General features: G+C 48.9%; 6 protein-coding genes across 6 annotated transcripts; 4 read left to right on the plus strand and 2 right to left on the minus strand.

Moving 5' to 3' along the window:
• Positions 1 to 411: 411 nt before the first annotated feature.
• GIQ15_02203 (40S ribosomal protein S8) lies at positions 412 to 1,111 on the plus strand (the record flags this gene model as incomplete). Its single annotated transcript, XM_033549620.1, has 2 exons — positions 412 to 485; positions 580 to 1,111. The coding sequence occupies 2 exons, from the start codon at positions 412 to 414 to the stop codon at positions 1,109 to 1,111; spliced, it is 606 nt and encodes a 201-aa protein (XP_033406781.1).
• Positions 1,112 to 1,618: 507 nt separating this feature from the next.
• GIQ15_02204 (uncharacterized protein) lies at positions 1,619 to 2,794 on the minus strand (the record flags this gene model as incomplete). The annotated part of the gene is made up of 4 exons (XM_033549621.1): positions 1,619 to 1,761; positions 1,818 to 1,934; positions 1,993 to 2,179; positions 2,240 to 2,794. 4 exons carry the CDS (start codon positions 2,792 to 2,794, stop codon positions 1,619 to 1,621), a joined length of 1,002 nt encoding a protein of 333 aa, XP_033406782.1.
• A 1,286-nt stretch (positions 2,795 to 4,080) lies between these two features.
• Positions 4,081 to 5,040, plus strand: GIQ15_02205 (uncharacterized protein; the record flags this gene model as incomplete). The annotated part of the gene is made up of 1 exon (XM_033549622.1): positions 4,081 to 5,040. One exon carries the CDS (start codon positions 4,081 to 4,083, stop codon positions 5,038 to 5,040), a length of 960 nt encoding a protein of 319 aa, XP_033406783.1.
• A 1,079-nt stretch (positions 5,041 to 6,119) lies between these two features.
• On the plus strand, positions 6,120 to 7,133 carry GIQ15_02206 (isoflavone reductase family protein; the record flags this gene model as incomplete). Its single annotated transcript, XM_033549623.1, has 1 exon — positions 6,120 to 7,133. The coding sequence occupies one exon, from the start codon at positions 6,120 to 6,122 to the stop codon at positions 7,131 to 7,133; it is 1,014 nt and encodes a 337-aa protein (XP_033406784.1).
• Positions 7,134 to 8,244: 1,111 nt separating this feature from the next.
• GIQ15_02207 (beta-hexosaminidase) lies at positions 8,245 to 10,041 on the plus strand (the record flags this gene model as incomplete). The annotated part of the gene is made up of 1 exon (XM_033549624.1): positions 8,245 to 10,041. One exon carries the CDS (start codon positions 8,245 to 8,247, stop codon positions 10,039 to 10,041), a length of 1,797 nt encoding a protein of 598 aa, XP_033406785.1.
• Positions 10,042 to 10,874: 833 nt separating this feature from the next.
• GIQ15_02208 (uncharacterized protein) lies at positions 10,875 to 17,291 on the minus strand (the record flags this gene model as incomplete). Its single annotated transcript, XM_033549625.1, has 1 exon — positions 10,875 to 17,291. One exon carries the CDS (start codon positions 17,289 to 17,291, stop codon positions 10,875 to 10,877), a length of 6,417 nt encoding a protein of 2,138 aa, XP_033406786.1.
• Positions 17,292 to 17,589: the final 298 nt, after the last annotated feature.

Raw genomic sequence — 17,589 nt, forward strand, 5'->3', positions numbered from 1 at the left:
CAAAAAATGCTCGACAAGCGAAGCGACTGTGCGAAATTCAGTTTTACGACGACGACGACAAGCTCACTCAATCGCCAACATCTCCGCCCTCCGACATAAGCCCACGGCGTTGCTTTTGGTGAAGGGACTACGAAGATAACACAAGGTGAGCCCCTCGACCCGCATCCCTTGCTGCGTTCATCTCGATCTGTTCGTTTCTGTGTGTGGTGGGCGTGTTTGTGCGGGCGTTCAACGACTTTGCGCTGGGGGGAGAAATATCGACTCAACACGACCGACACAGGGAGACGGGATATAATACTGCTGTGTTCCGCATGCCCTACGCCGAATTGGTCTTGAGCTGTTTTACTTGGTCTTGACTGATTTCTAACTCGGGTCTTCTTCAATTCACAGTCCAATACATCAACCGCAATCATGGGTATCTCACGAGACTCCCGCCACAAGCGTTCGGCCACCGGTGCTAAGAGAGCTTACTATCGCAAGAAGAGGTATGGATATCTTCCGTCGTTTGGGACGTTATATACACATCCTTGGGGGAAGGAGAAAAGAGAGGCGAGACTGACAGTGGTGGGCGTTTTTCAGAGCTTTCGAGAAGGGTCGTCAGGCAGCTACCACCCGTATCGGCCCCAAGCGCATCCACACCGTCCGCGTTCGTGGTGGTAACCAGAAATTCCGTGCCCTTCGTCTCGAATCCGGTAACTTCTCCTGGGGCTCCGAAGGCCTCTCCCGCAAAGTCCGTGTGATTGCTGTCTCCTACCATCCTTCCAACAACGAACTCGTCCGTACCAACACCCTCACCAAATCTGCCGTCGTCCAAGTCGATGCTGCTCCATTCCGACAATGGTACGAGGCACACTACGGTCAATCCCTCGGCCGACGACGCCAGCAAAAGGCCGCCGCCGACACCGAGGATAAGAAGAGCAACAGCGTCGCCAAGAAGCAGGCTGCTCGTCTCGCCGTAATGGGCAAGGTTGACCCTGCTCTCGAGAAGCAGTTCGAAGCCGGTCGATTGTACGCTGTCGTTTCGTCCAGACCTGGCCAGAGTGGACGAGTGGACGGTTACATCTTGGAAGGGGAGGAACTTGCTTTCTACCAGCGCGCTATCCGAAAGTAAACCACAACAACAAGTTCAAAAAATTCTAACAAAATCTTTCTACATCTTTTTTTAAACCATCCTGCAACTGAGAAAAGATATAATTTTTTGCACCTCTTTTATGTCTCTACTTGACAGGCGGGACGTTGCTGTGCTGTGCTGTGCTGGTGCTAGTGCTGTTGTTGTATGTGGAAAGCGGCTTTGATCGGGAGTTTGTGCATTTACCCTTACGATGTGATAAACATTACCGACGCATTGATGTCTGTAGAGCTCCGGGGCTAACGTCTCGGCTTTCTACTCGGAATGAATACATTTTCCTACCCTTCTTAATCGGTCCCGGATTGCCCTCTATCACTACCCATGCGGCTAGCCTCTTAGAAGTAGAATACGCCCCATCAACCGGATAATAAATGTAATTCCATATCATATCAGTATACTTATAAGATGTAAGCTCGTGACTCGGCTTAATCATATTGTTTCTCTATACTAGTCCCATAAGATCTATCAATGATTAGACCGCATTTATATCTAGTAGACAAACTCCTGCCCAACAAGCTCTTCACTCAGCTTCCATAATCTCTCTGCCTCAACAGAGCTAGTAGCCCAAGGTTTAAGAGTATCAACCCAGGGATCCGCAACACCGCATTTCGTAAGGTATGAGCCGTTATGGGCTATATGGGCGTTAGCACATTTCGCTAATATTATAAGAATAAACATTAATACTTACTGGAAAGATCTGGATCAAAAGCAGCGAACACATAGGTTGCTGCACCTTCCTCAGGAGTAATAAGGGGTAAGGAAGTCATCTGGGCTTCTCGGTTCCCCAAGAAGCGGTCTAGCTCATCTATAGCTAATGTCAGCTTACATCTCACTTGCAAGTATAGGACTGTAGTACGACCTACTCATTAAAGGAAAGGCAGTCTTCCAGTCCAGATGAGCACCCAAGTTCGTAAGGATGACCCCTGGATGCAGACTGAATGACAAGAGCCGATTCTTGCTCCCCAGTTTCTGGGCTAGAGAGACTGCCATGAGCATGTTTGCCGTCTTTGACTGGCCGTAAGCCTGCCATTTATTATATGTCTCCCCGCCCTATACGAATGCCGGAGGTATTAGCGCGGCCCGTGGTTATATCCATGAAGGTAAACTTACCTGAAAGTTATAGTCATGGAAGCGGATTGGACAGAGTCGATGGCCATTGCTGCTGACCATGACTATACGAGGCGCTGGAGAGGCAAGAACCTTGCCCATTATGAGATTCGTAAAGAGGAATGGGCCTAAATGGTTTGTTGCAAACTGGCTCTCATGTCCCTCAGGAGATACCTTGTAATCGACAGCCATTATACCAGCATTACTAACAACCACGTCAATATGGGGGATATCTGTCCATCCATTGACTGTGTTGGCGGCATTCCGAACAGCGTCAAGAGACGAAATATCGAGCTCAAGGATGCGAATAGCCACAGGTGAATCTGAGGTTTCTGCTACCAGCGTCTGCACAGTTTCCTGTATTTTCGCAACATTGCGGCCTGCAAGGATAAGCAGCGAGGGTTCCGACTTTGCAATAGCCGTAATAAAGACAGCGCCTAGTCCTGATGGTGAGACGCCCGTAGTAAGAACAGCTTTCCCCTTGATCTGAGGAGCGTATAAGCGGGCTAGAGAGCTGGCTGTCTTGCCAAGAGGAGGATTTTTCGGATCGGAGGTCATGATTGCTCACGAGGTTCAATAAACTTGATAGAATGAATCTTTTGATGAAGGAGAATGTCGTTGGATACTGTTGAACGAAGTCGATATGTCGCTGGACCTGTTCTTATATATGTGCATCGCGCGCGGATATAAGTCGGAGATTGGAGATATAGATCAGTTCGCACCAAACGCCGGAGATACAGATATGTGAACTGCTAACTTGACGGGGGCATCCAAACGAAGGATCCCAGGGCAATGTAGAAGAAGCAGATGAACTGATTTGGGTATATTCCGGCTCTAGAGTATCTCCGTCAACGACTACTTTTAGCCTGGTTGTATCAGGTCTGCCCCTAAACACTACCCTGTCGTAGATATCCAGTCTTTTTACAACTCTTAGCTATATCCATATAGCCATGTACGTCTCAAGGAGGCTGAAATCGAGTTGGAATAACCGGTGAATTAATGAGGCGGAGTTAAGTAAATATATCGGGGTTAACGGTACGCAGTATCCATACATATACCGCCAGCAGCATATCAGAAAGTTGTGTTGACTGTTTCATAGATCGCATATGGCCCTATGTAGTATGAAGTATCAGTAAATCTGCCCTATGTAGCATTCAGCAACAGTAAATCTTTCCAATAAGCGTTGTAGCCCCTTTTGTATACTCAATATGCCCCTTATATGTATATAAAAGACATGTGTGGTTGTAGACACCCTACCTTTGGGAACAAACCATCTGTAAGACTCCTTATCATCTAAAAAGTGTTCAAATAGGCCTTGGTCGTGGGTATATCCTTAACACTTGTCCATGGGCTTGTTCCTGGGTTTGTCACTGTGCCTCGGCGCTATAAAAAGTGAGGTTGTCAACGCCTGTTCAGGAACTTTCCGCTAGGTTCAACCTCACCCTTTTCCCAACACAGGAAATCACTTCACAAAAAGGGGTGGCTGGTAGTCACGGTGTATAACACTCACACCCGATGGCCCCATCATGAAAAATCTGCTCAAAAGAGGGGAAGGAGGGAGGGAGTGGCTCGGCTTCGAGGGGGCTTGTAGAGAAGATTTTTCTGATAGTCACCCGAGTGCGTCCAGTGTGTTGTATACTCGCTCGCACAGTTCGCTAATTCACCCAGCAACACTTCGCCAGCTTCAAATTCCAGCGTCAAGTTGACTTGATATCGCACACAAATCGATTCCTCCGCCCCTTTTCCTGCTTTGCGGTCCCAGTTCACGTCTATAAGACATCTCAGTCTCTCAAAATTCAGCATACAAAGCTCATATCAACTTCAAGTCGACCCCTTTAACAGCCATGGATCACCCATCAACACCCCAAAGGCGCAGCTCGCCTGAGGATTTCCTAGGCATTACCCCGAAGAGAAAGGAGACTATGACTCCAGGACTGCAGAAGTTCGAGCTTCCACAGGTCGCCTTCACTTCCGAGTTCATCCCCCTTGAAGACCCCTTTGGGGATGAGATCCCGCCCTCGATCTCACTGGCCGAAGCAATCTGGAGCGACTACGAACGCAGTACCTGCAAAGAGATCACTTCCATCCATATCGACCGCCAATCAGCAGAACCGGGCCCTCAAATCAACTATGAGGTCCTGAATCAAATGATCGTCAACATACCCAAACGCATGCCAGACGCATACGCCGCGGCTTTTAAGGCCCTAGCCAACACTCGTGTACGCTACTTTGCAGCATACCAGGTTCTCCTAGCGGAAAAGAGAACCACCGCCGACTCCTTTGCGATGGGCAAGCTGCTCCATATGAAACAAATCCGGCTCCAGCTCGACCCTGCCACCTACGGCGGGGAGCTCGCTGCGAAGAACAAGGAAGCAGTCAAGAAGTGCTTTGAGGAATGTGTTAAGCTGAAGCAGCGTTTTGAAGTCTGCAAAGAAGGGCTGATAAGATGCATGAAGGAGTTTATCCAAATGAAAGCCGTGGTGATTCCGTACATTGCTCGACTTAGGGAAGGGTACGTCGAAATTCAACGACGCCACAACTTGCAGAAAGAGAGCGAGAGAATTGAGAGAGAGAAGCTCGAAAAGGAGAGACTTGAGAAAAAGAGAGCTGCAAGGGCGAATTTTTTGAAAGAGAAGGCCAAAAAGACGGCTGCTGCTTTGAAAGAGGATAGTGTTACCCAAGCCCGCAAGGCGTTTGAGGCACAAGCTTGGGCTGACTACCTGGCAAGAAACAAGAGGCTCCGAGAAGATGGTACAGAGGTCTGCCATGGCCGCGGTGGAAAGAGAGTCAACCTCGGACATTGATGTTAAAAAGGGGTATCATCCAGCAGATGGTACAAGAGCGCCAATGGATATTGCTGCACCAAGGCCATACAAGAAATAGATGTGGGTATTTCTCTAAGGATTTGACATCTTGAAGATCAAGAGCATTGCTGTCTCCAAATAGGTTCGAGGTATGCAGTCCTCTTTGTCTTTATTTGTCTTATTCCCATATCCCCGATGGTTCTGTTACTAACGCCCATGACGTTCGTTAGGACATCTTTGCTTGTACAAAACTCAACAGGGCTCGGATATCACGGCTCCATAGCAGCTCGGATTGTTTTGCCCCGGTGGCTATATCGAGAGAGAATACTGGTATTATGCATGGTTTGCGGCTGGGTATCAATCTCCTGGTTGGAGTTTCACGGTGGTTTCTCGAGCAAAGTCGTCCAATTTGATTCTATACAAAGGTAAAAACACAAAAAAAAAAAGCATAGGAATCTTGTTAATAGCTAGAATATGTCCACCAATGAAGATATGATCGTTAAATGTAAGAACTGCCTCCCTTTATCCCTTCTCCTTTCTCTGTTTCCTTCGATGTTTCCATAAGACGTCGTCTCTTAGGGCTTATCACGTGGTATATGGTCATGTGATATTTACTTACAGCGACTGACAGGCCTTCAATCCTTCCCGCAACATCCGAGGAACTGCATGATACGTTGCATACCGTCACTCGAATGCGGCGTTTAGACTACAATATTTCCATGGATTATTCCATGCCACCAACAGGCCTTGTTCCATTTTATACGAGAGTATCACGAAAACACGTGATTATATAAATAACCTCCGCCTCTGATTGGCTGAAGAAGGTCACATTAGTCCTAAAAAGGTAATATTGGATTCGCGTCTCCGGTTTATGACGTTTGGAAGGAGTTTTTGATCTTCGCGCCGACTTTCCTTGAGAGAATACGGGAAACGAAGGCAAAGGAAGCATTTAAACCGTCATCGCTGCCTGGCTGAGGATGTTCTCATCTTTCTTTCTGTGTGAGATTCACGATCATGTCTTGAGCCTGGTAAGAGACACGCCAAAAACGCCAACATATTAGTCTATTCATCTATCCATCATGGTCAAGGTAGCCATCGCTGGAGGCTCCAGCCCGACACTGGGACATTCAGTTGTCTCTGCCCTTCTGGCAACGAACGGTCGCCATACACCTATTATCCTGTCGCGGAAGAAAGCTGACGACGGCACGACTTCGAGCAAGGATGTCTGGCCAGTTGCCGGCTCATCGTCGTCTACGGCAGAAGTAGAGACACGATACGTCGACTATGAATCAGACGATTCGCTGGTAGCCTCCTTGCGTGATATAGATACAGTCATCAGCGTCCTCCTGATCCACGACACGGACACATTCGTCAAGACTCAGATAAGGCTTCTACACGCCGCTGAAGCTGCAGGCTGTCGGCGATTTGCACCCTCCGAGTTCGCTGGGACGTATGACATGCACTTCAAAGTCGACTTTGATAAAATGGCCAAGTTGCCCGTGTGGGAGGCTGTTCTTGCGTCAAAGATCGATGCCGCCATGTTCTCATCCGGGATGTTCATGAACTATCTTGGGATCGGCTGCCCGGAGAAAGATGGCAACCGCGCCGAGGCACTGGCAGGCTTCGCAGAGGGGCCCTTCTTGTTTAATCTTGTTGAGGGCTGGGTTGACATGCCGGTGGTGGAAGGCGATGGTGCTTCACCAGCCCTTATAACAATGACTAACATTCGTGATATTGGCCGTTTTGTCGCTGCGGCTATCGATTTGGAGCAGCCTTGGGGTAAGCGTGAACTTGGAATGGCTGGCTCAACGCTTCGGTTCGACGAGATGGTCCCTCTGATCGAAAAATATACTGGTCGTAAGATGGAGATACGCCCGTTTACAAAAAAACAGCTTCAGGAAAGGGCTGCCAATGCCTCTGAGGGAGTTGCGGGAATCATCGAGCACATGGAGTGTCAGTTGAAGACGGTCTGCTGCGAAGGTGGAATCCCCATCGAGCCAACGCTGAACCGGCTCTGTCCCGGGGTGAAGCCCATGACGGTTGAGGAGTTCTTGCGCAAGTACTGGGCAGAGCCATCTGGTATTTCTGTCTGATCGAGCATTGTTGATATTCTGTCAATATTTTGAAATCGATAACCAAAAATTTGTGAAATCTCGCCTGTTCACTTGGCATGTAACCGGCTCTACGCTCTGGCAGGAGGTAGCATCTCAGAATGCAGTGCATGCATATTCGCCTTCATATCGCATCTGCGCATGCTGCAAGCCCAGGTCTAGATTTAGAGCCCAGGAGATTAGTAACAAGTTGAGTTATCCTTGGGTTTCATATCAAGGTTAGATTCTGGGGTAAACTCCAACGGCTTCTACAGCTCGGATCAAGTGCAAGAATGGTCACATCGCCGTGAACCTGGACAAACCGGCCATGGGATGCCATCTTCCGGCCGACGAGCTTGGTGGAGCGCTTCGAGCTAGGTCGACCCCTGAGCTTCGCGCCAGCTAAGAGACACATAGCCCCGAAGGATGAAGCCCGCGAACCCAGTCAAGTCCTCAGCCAGAGCTCCTAATTGGCCCCTGGCCAACTTTTACATTGCCAACACGGCTCTTGTTCATGTGCTGGGGTTACATCCCAGCTGCAGCAGAGGCCGTCCGTCTCGATGTCACTGTCTATTCTCGCTTTCGTGAAGCTGGTGAAGGGTGGTATCTCGCTGTCTGATTATCATCTGATGGCGCTGGATGATGCTCAGGCCGGGGTCGACGAGCGTTTTGGGAGGAAAGAAGAGAGAGAGAAGCACTTCCACGCGGGTTACATCTTCGTATTTTAATTAAATAAGACCCGGTTTCTCCACCGCGAGGAGCACTGGATGCACGAAGCTGGCGATGGAGTGCTATGGATTTTCGTTCGTTCGGCCATCTGATCATCGCGATGGGAGGGTTACACGCAGAAAAAGCAACCCCCGAGGGCATCTCCCAGCTTTTTTGATCTGGCAGGCAACTTCTTGGTCACTGACACCTTTATTTACCTTCTATGGCTGGGTGAAGTGAGATCTAAGATCGTGTGTCACTTTGTCCCTGTCTGCTTAACTGGCTGGTCTTGCCGAAATTACGGGTATAAAGCTGCCCTCCTCCTTATTGACCCGGGTCTACTGCGTTCTTCTCTCGCTAACAAACTACATCGACTAGAATACACACTGCGATAAGCGCCGAAACGATGCATTTCGCCCAAGCTGTGGCTGTCGCAGCCTTGGTGCTGTCTGGAGTTAGTGATGCCGTCGCCGTCAACCCGCTACCCGCCCCAAGATCGATCAGCTGGGGAAAATCAGGTCCCCTATACCTCGCTCCCTTCGTCAGATACAGTGGAACACGCGACCAGAACCTCCAGGAAGCCTGGCGCCGTACCTTCAACACCATAGTCAAGCTTCGCTGGACGCCGGCTGTGCCTGACGTTCCATTTCCTACTTTCGATCCCTTCCCGACCCCAAAAGCTAAGCGCGATGATATCGGTTACAGAAACTCGATAGGCCAGGTTAACGTCAAAGTAGAAGATACCAAGGCAAAGCTGTCCCATGGCGTGGACGAGTCTTACACATTGGAGATCAAGGATGGATCCAGCAGTATCGATATCACTGCCAAAACAGTCTGGGGTGCCCTCCACGCATTCACAACTCTGCAGCAGATTGTCATTGCCGATGAACAGAGTGGGCGACTGTCCGTTGAACACCCCGTCATGATCAAAGATCAACCTTTGTATCCTATCCGAGGTATCATGGTTGACTCTGCTCGCAATTTCATCAGCGTGGACAAGATCAAGGAGCAACTCGATGCAATGTCCTTGTCAAAGATGAATGTCCTTCACTGGCATTTAACCGATACCCAATCTTGGCCAATCGAGATCAAGAAATATCCCCAGATGACCAAGGACGCTTACTCTCGACGAATGACCTATACTCACGGAGATGTCAAGGATGTCATTGGCTATGCACGCGCGCGCGGAATCCGTGTCATACCAGAGACTGACACTCCTGGCCACTCCTCGTCCGGCTGGAAACAGATTGACCCGGATCTTGTCTCTTGCGCTAACTCCTGGTGGTCCAACGATGACTGGCCAAAGCACACTGGTGTTGAGCCAAATCCAGGCCAACTTGATCCCGCATACGACAAGACCTATGAGGTTATCGAGAATATCTACGGAGAATTGTCCGATCTCTTTGAGGACGAGATGTATCACATTGGTGGTGATGAACTGCAGCCGAACTGCTACAACTTCAGCTCTCATGTCACTAAATGGCTCGCTGAAGATGCCTCCCGAACCTTCAACGACTTACTACAGTCATACGTCGACAGGCTGTTCCCAGCCTTGAAGAAGCGCAATGACCGCCGCCTAATCGCCTGGGAAGATATCTTCACTTCTGAGCAGATGCACGCAAAGAAAGTACCAAAGGATACCATCATGCAGTCCTGGAATAAGGGCCTCGAAAACCTCAAGCTTCTTACGTCGAACGGCTTCGATGTCATCGTCTCCTCGGCCGATTTCTTCTATCTTGACTGCGGAAACGGCGGCTGGGTCACCAACGACCCTAGATATAACATCATGGAGAACCCAGACAGCAAGACTCCAAACTTCAACTACCTCGGAGACGGCGGTTCGTGGTGCGCCCCATACAAGACCTGGCAGCGTATCTACGATTACGACTTCACCGATGGCCTCAACGACGAGGAAAAGAAACACATCCTAGGCGGCATTTCGCCTCTCTGGTCCGAACAAGTAGACGACGTTATCATCTCTTCGAAATTCTGGCCCCGTGCCGCTGCTCTCGCCGAGCTGTTTTGGTCCGGCAACAAGGACGATAAGGGTCAGAAGCGAACAACGCAAATGTCCAACCGTATCCTAAATTTCAGAGAATACCTCGTTGCCAATGGAGTTGGTGCCGCTCCTCTACAGCCTAGATATTGTCTCCAACACCCACACCATTGCGATCTCTTCTTGAACCAGACCGCTATTGTGTAAAGACAAAAAGAGAAAAAAAAAATGTGAAATAATGAGCTTAGTTAGGCTGCTGGAATTTTATTTAATCATTCCTCTTTCGGATACCCTATGTTAGCAACTTTTTTATGGGATTTACTTTAACTTTGAAACGGCCTTTGAGGACATGCGTCTCCGTTCACCCTCTTTTCAATCTACATATCCTTCGCCTCTTTAGCCATGTACATAATGATGCGCCACTAATAATTAACAGGCTTCCGTACCTTTGTAGATCCACGGCTATCATCTCGTCCCTGATGTATATTGTCTAAGCTCTTGCTACGAATGACAGCGTGTGGGGACCCAGATACGCTTTCTACAATCTAAGATCTACCTTTAAACGCCCAATTTGATAGAACATAAACTTCAAGATTAAACGTAGTAAAACAGAAGTTAAATGAAGAGCAAAATAGAAAAATATTGGCCTTGGGTATACTAGGTACACCTGCCAACAAAACGTAATTATGCAAAATATAAGGAGTAGAAGACAAATGAAAATATCCAGTATGGGGCTAAACATTGGTATCAAAAGGGGAACATTCAGAAAGTATCCAACAGGTAGAACAGAGCTCATCCAAAGAGTCATATCTTACATAAATGTAAGAGCTAATGGGGGTGTAAGTAATAGCAAACAACAACAAGAAAATAGAAGGGGGGATAGGTGGAATAGTGCCCTTTAAAGTGGCTTGGTATGACATGCACAAAATATGAAACTGCTGTCTGAGGGCAATTCATTAAATCAAACACGGGGGGACCCGGGAGTAAAGCAAGGGTTAGGAGTATATGTCCAAGACATCCTAATCTCCATAAAATTGAACTTATTCTTCCTTTAATACGCCGCCAATTCCGCTTCCATCTCGAAAGTTCGCACGGCTGGCCTTTCGACCAGATTTCAACAGGCTGAATCGCCTCATGACTGAATCACGCATCGAGGCACTCGAGTTACTGTTAGTTTCGGAGACGTCTACCGGCGAGCTAATTGGAACCTTAAGCCCGGAGCGTTCAGATATACCCGTCCGGTTGCTGCTGTTGGTCGAAGGTCGCGTCTGAGGAATGGTTGAGTAAGAGCGTTGAGTTGGCGTTCGGGCGGTTCCATTCTGTTTGCGGGCTGCCTTGGCCCTTTCGATGATGCGCTGCTGTGTTGTTCGGATATCTTCTGTCGAGGCGGCCGGCGTACCATTTGGCCCCCCATTCTCGTTACTGCCTGATACACCACCATTGTTGCTGCTGGTGGTGCTACCATTTCCGAACCAGCTTCTCCGTTTCTGTGTGCCATCTGTCTTCCCTTGAGTTGAGTGACTGCCTTTCCTCCCATTAACGTCCGTCTTGTTGCTTGCCGAGGTGGTCGCTCGGTTTGGCTCATTTACCAGGGTGCCATTAGGCGTAGCCTCTTCGCTTATCGACTGATTCCTGAGGCTATTATTGGATCTAATTGTTTCCTGGGTAATAGTCGCAACTGAATTGGAAGCACCGTGATGTGAGCGTTTAAATGGGTTGAGGCTTAATCGACGGCTCGGAGCCTCAGACACTGCATTCGAAAGAGTTCTAGTGAGCGAGGTGATGGGTTTCTGCTGTGCGGTGTCGCCCTGGGATTCCTGTGTTGGTGGCAATCCTGAAGCCTGGCTGTTTGTAAAGGGATCAAATTGATTGAACGTTGGGAGTCCATCTTCTTGATACTGTGGTCCAACGTTAGGTACAAAAGTGGCGAGTTCATGCGAGAAAATAGCCTCAAACTGTCGGACAAGGTCCAGTTGGTCAGATTGGTATGACGGTCGTAGATTGAATAACATTAGACAACGCTTTATTGCTAATGCATGTTCTATTAGAGCCGTTGCAAGGGCATTTCTGAGTGGATGATGATGATATCCAGTCGCTTCAATTTCACCGTTCTCGGTTCGAGAATCCAAGTCATCGTCTTCCTGAAGGAATTGGCGATATAGTGCAGCGCACGTCGAAGGATGGGCTTCGACGTCGACGAGTTGCCGGATAAGTTCGCTTACGGCGGTGAGGTTTGCATCCGGGTTCATCGTTGCTCTCCTTTCAAGGATCAGAAGCTCCTGGGTTTTACGCCATGTCCTTTCGACTGCAGTCTGCAAGGGGGTCAGTGCAACTTCATCAGTTGCAACGATCTCACTGCGCCTGAGGATATTTGGGAATGGCTCGGCTACGGTGTATATGGACTTCTCGACCCATTGCTTCCTAACATCGTTGCCACCCAGATGTTTCTTAGACGTGACTGAGAATTGGGCAGGTACCGAGGTCAGGAGGTGATCCCGAACGGACTGGGGAACCTTGGTGCGTTGGTAAACTGGATGGTTCATATCCCGGTGGATGCTAACAGCAGATATTCGAAGGAATTGCCCCTCTAAATCTTCAATTTCACCAGAAGTGACAAGCTGAGCTGCCGGGTATTCCTTTTGGAGTCTATCTGTAAAGCTGGCCAATCGATCTGTTGGGTGGCCCTCGAAGATGTATTGCTTATCTCTCACAGTAGTCGGGAAACCAAGGCCTTTGAAAGTAACACGGAAATATCTGGCGACCTGAATATCGTCTTTGACAATGGAATCGTAGATTCTTGCCATGGACGTTTGCGTCCTTGAAAGCTTAGCAAAGTCTAATGTCGTATGCTCGTATTGTTCTGCAAGCTCTCTATAGCATGCAAGAGCATGTGCCCAAGCCTTTCCATCTTCGAAATGTTGAATGATTTGAAAGTATAAAGCTTCTTTCCGATCAAACGAGGTCTGTTCCGGAAACCCAGGGCTTGCAACGGCAGGAAGAAGCTGGGAGGTATCCCAATGGTAGAGATCGGCATGGAACTGAAGAGCGAGACCAGCTTCTGTGAAGTTACGGGCAGAAACCTGTCCTCTTGCGAGCTCATGTACATAGCGAACGAATATATCTTCTTTATCCATGTCTTTCATGAATTCCATCAGCTTCAACGTATTCAAACTCTCCGAAATATTACCGGAGTGTGCCGCAGCCAAAAGATCGAGCAATTCGTCAACAGTAGCAACAAGCTCCTTTAGCGCAACCATGAGTTCAACATCAAGAGTCGTAGAATTTGGATCAAAGAGATCCATCAATTCATTCATAAACAGCTTTTGGGTAATACTTTCGGAAAAGTTCCTGGTTTTGAATGTCTCGTCTAGACTGGATATTATCTCTGCTTCGATCATAGCCAGATCTTCGTTTAGCTGCCACTCGCTGACAATCATCGTCTGCAAGATTTCAACGGCAACGCGTCGAGGTCCCTCGTGGACGCTTAGACAAAGTTCAATGATCGGAGGCACAAGGCTAGGGACGTATTGAACTTGATATCCTCCTAAGCTCGTTAAGCCATATCGCTCACGCTCTTCGGGACTAGTTTCCCAGCCAATGGCTTTCCAGGTTGTGCGCAGAAGCTCTGCGCCGTGCTCACGGACATCGCCAGCGATTTTCCACACAGCACGTCGTTTTTGTTCTGGGAACGTCTCCAAAGCAAGGGCGTCACTTGACACCAATTTCAAAATCGTGGCAAAGAACAATCTCCATAATTCCATATCGAAGTTATCAGCTTCGTCAACTGGTGGGAGGAAGTATTTGATTAGCATCGCAGACCAATGCTCCAAACTCTTCACCACAGACCGGTGGTGATAGATGCGCAAACTCAGCCAAGTTGCTGGATATGGAACACAATCGAGGATTGAGATATGAGTAGTGAATGCGCGAGACAGGAAGATCGCCATCTCGTCAAGCTCCATAACCAGCTCCACGGGGTTCGGAATGGCTGATAACGCTGCGGTCAAAGCGGAAAGTTCAACAAGAGCTTCGTCGAATTTTTGGTTGGTCTTTGATTGCTTAAGTTGGAATGGGAAAGATTTGCTGAATAGTAACGAAAGCCAGTTTGATTCTTCAACCCCATCAGACTCAATCGCACAATACGAAGCCACGACCTTTGGCATGTATTCGAAAAGCTCTGGTTCTGGATGTTTGAGCTGCTCTGCAAGAATAGACGAACAAAGCCTAACCTGATCTCTGTACTGGTCTGTGACTTCAGCTATTGCTCCCCAGTAAGGGTCAAGCCATTTTATGCAGCGGGTATAGAGCATTCTCCTCTCTTTTTGCCCGACAAATAATGGAAGCTGGGAGTAGTTCAGGATCAGGACAAGCTTGTAAAGAATAAGCATGCCTTTGACGTCCTTGCATGACTCCATAAAGCTCAAGGCGATGTCAATTATTTCTGCCTTGGAAAGTGCACTCGAGAGTTCTGGTAGCCAAGTATGGAAATGCTGGACGACAAGGGTCTTGCTGCCCACAAGTATTGGGGCAGGGTTTTGCATGAGGGCTTCGACCGATTTGAATATGAACGTCAAGTCACGGTTGAAAGTTGACTGAATATTGGTAATGCCGATGCCTTCTTCCTTTGCCTTCTGTTGCTCTCTTGCGTTTATTATGAACTTTAGAATATGTCTTCCAACCTTGAATGCTGCACGGAGGTTGCGAGATTGTTGTGAGTCAGGTGTTGCTTGAAGAAGGCGGCAGTAACTCCTGATTAGACATGGCGTAGCAAAAGGGAAGTTGAACTGTTCTTTCGCATATTGGTCAACCAAAGGCCCAAGGTTGAATCGTCGATCATGCAAGATGCCGAGCACAGTGACCAGGTCAGTAAACACTAGATCCTCGAACTCGTCATTTCCAGAGTGTTCAACTATTATACCGAACAATGCATCGAAAACATTGCTCAGCTGTTTGACGATCTCAATCTCCGGTACGAAGACAATTCTTCGTAGTAGCTCCAAAAGCTCGGACGCTGGCTTTTCTTTCCAATTGATAAGTCCAAGCATGACTTGATCCTGAGAATACTCCGTACTGCACAAGTCGGTCTCCACGACCAGAGTTGCGACTGGTCCGGTTACAGCCTCGTCCTTGGTCGATTCGTTTTTCCCGAGTGCGCTCCAAGGTAAGGAAAGATAGGCTCCTTTGCCATTCTCAATACTGGAAGTTGACTTATCGTATGCATGTAGCAGGAGAGAATGAAGCCCATCTCGAATAAACGCTTGTTGGTCCCAAAGCGGCATCCAACTTAGCGCAAATGGAAATTCTGGTGCGTCCGCTACACTCATGATTAAATGGGATCCAGGGACCTGATCGGCGGGGATACTCAAGCGGATTGTCTGATTCCAGGCAGAAAGTCTCTCCGTGACAGTAGTTCTCCAGGCAATTACGGGGGTAGCGTTAGATGAAGGACAGATACACTTTTCGATTCTTGCGCCGGCGCCATTGCGGACTTCTAGGGTTAGTTGTATGTTGCGGAGGCCAGTTGATTGTGGAACAGGGACTTGACCATGAACGGGGTGAGAGAGGAGAGCATCTCGTGAAATATTCGCTCGTGAGAGGGTAACATAGATATCCGACCTTGGCTTCGTTGGCGCCCCAGGGAAGCCTATCCTTCTTGTCTGGGTAACACTGTGGAGGAGAGTAGGGTTCTTTTTAACAAGGGCGTCTGCATCAGTGCCGGTAAATGGATAGAGGTGAATATGTAGCCTTGCAGCTTGGTATGCCCTAGTATACCGTCCAGTTGGGCTGTAGACTAAGGTGCGAATAATTTCGTGGAAACCATCTGTTGGGCCTTCCTCTTCGTCATTTTCGCCTAGGGGCGACCAAATGGTGAATACTTGTTCGGCGGCTTTTCCAGCCTTCATCAGGGGCCCAACTTCAAGCGCTCCTACACCGATCATACGACAGACAGGGTCCTTCTTTTTAGGCGTAACGTTTGCCTGCTTCTCCTTCTCCGCTCCATCGCTCGTTCGAGGTGGAATATTGTTTGTCTCCTTCACTGGTTCTACAGTTTGACCACCCTTAGTCTTTGGACCCCACATCATACTTCTTCTACCCCGTAAGCTGCCTTTGCCTGCTGTGTTAAACTGGGCTCCGCCTTTATTAGGTCCCGTTGCAGAGGATGACTGGGACTTTGCTGTGGGGGATGGGGCTGTTCTCGGTGGTTCCCAGCTTAGAACCCTAACGGTAAGGAAGAGCTTAGAATCCGACCCTGATATTTCTCCAATATCAGCCGCACTTAGTTCGGTGAATAGCGTCTTCAGTTTCCCGCTGATTGCAAGGGAAGAGAAGCTCTCGGCGGAGGGGACGTCCAACGAATAGGTTTCAGAAAGCGGTTTCACGTCGCCAGTCGGCGATTGTAAGCAGAGGCTTACCGCAAGGATAATCGGACTTGTATTGGCGCCCGTAACGGCGTTCAGCTCGAAGAGTAGATGATGTAGCGAAATGGTATCGGATGGATGCGTAATTTTGCCATCAAGCATACTCATTTCCGACTGAAGCTTCGTCAACTCGATGGCTGAATCGTCTCCAGTAAGAAGTCGACCACGCTCAGATGGATCGCGGACTATCACATCCCCACTAAGCATCTTGTTTCCTCGAACGAGGTTCCATACCGTTTCCTCGCGGAGCGCCTTTCTCTCCTGGGCCGTCAGTACATTATGCAGGAGCTGTCGCCGGGCAAGGTCGAGTTCCAGAACTATATTAGACATGCTCTCCAGGGTTGCGTACTGTCTCCCTAGAAGCAGCTCGTGGATGTTGGTTGAGTGCCATTCTCGTAGACACGAAGCAATTTCATCAACTAATGGTTCAGAGGCAGAAGTAGGTGTCTCATCTCCTATTTTGAGCATGGGGACAGGCGCCGATGGTTTTGCGCCGTCGGCGTCGCGGGGTGGTGGAGGCAGAGAGACAACCGAACCCGCTTTCAACGACATTCCAGATCTCCGCTTGGTCGCATCCTCTTCCATCTTGAGGACCGTGAGCTGTGATAGTTTGCGAGCGGTCTTCACTTCCGGTGCAAGGTTGCGAGAAGTCGGCTTTGGCTCGCCTGGCTGCCCATGTTCCGGAGACGAGGCGGAAATCGACCTCGAATCACCGTTAAGCAATGTACCTGTGCTGTCTCGTTGTTTCTCATTAAGCTCTTCTGCATCTCCGAGCACTTCTCGAACCTCTACGCAGTTCTTTGGAAATATGCCGGAGAAGACACGGGCTTCTAGTGTCTGCCCTCGAACGCTTGTAAGGCCAGCAAGTAGCGATGGCGGTGCAACAAGGTACCCTCGATACCATGCGCCGTTGGCACCGCCTTGTTCGATTATGTATAACTCATCTCCAAGCTCGAGAGGCAGGTCTGCAGGCGACGATGGCTGAAAAGGGTAGACCGCGACCGCAAACGCAATGCGAGGTAAAGGTTTCCAGGGCATCCTGCTGGAGGACGCGGTGCGTTCGTGCGTTCACTCTAGGGGGGAGGGAAAGGACGAATTAGTCGATCGAGACGTCGAGTATGTCCTGTCGACGTAAGATATAAAGAGTCCTGAAAAAAAAGGCGAGACGGGGATCGACCAGCTTCACAGGGGTCTGAAATGGTCCAGGGTTTGGATGTATCGCGAAAGAGCGAGGGTAACCTTCAACTAGGAATGAGAACACATATCAGCCAGCGGGCAAAGGGATAAATGGCAGCCAGAGAAAAGAGTCCGCGCAGTACTAGATATGATGCTGCAC

The sequence above is a fragment of the Arthroderma uncinatum genome (assembly GCF_011692745.1).
Source record: "Arthroderma uncinatum strain CBS 119779 chromosome Unknown scaffold2, whole genome shotgun sequence".
NCBI lineage: Eukaryota > Fungi > Ascomycota > Eurotiomycetes > Onygenales > Arthrodermataceae > Arthroderma > Arthroderma uncinatum.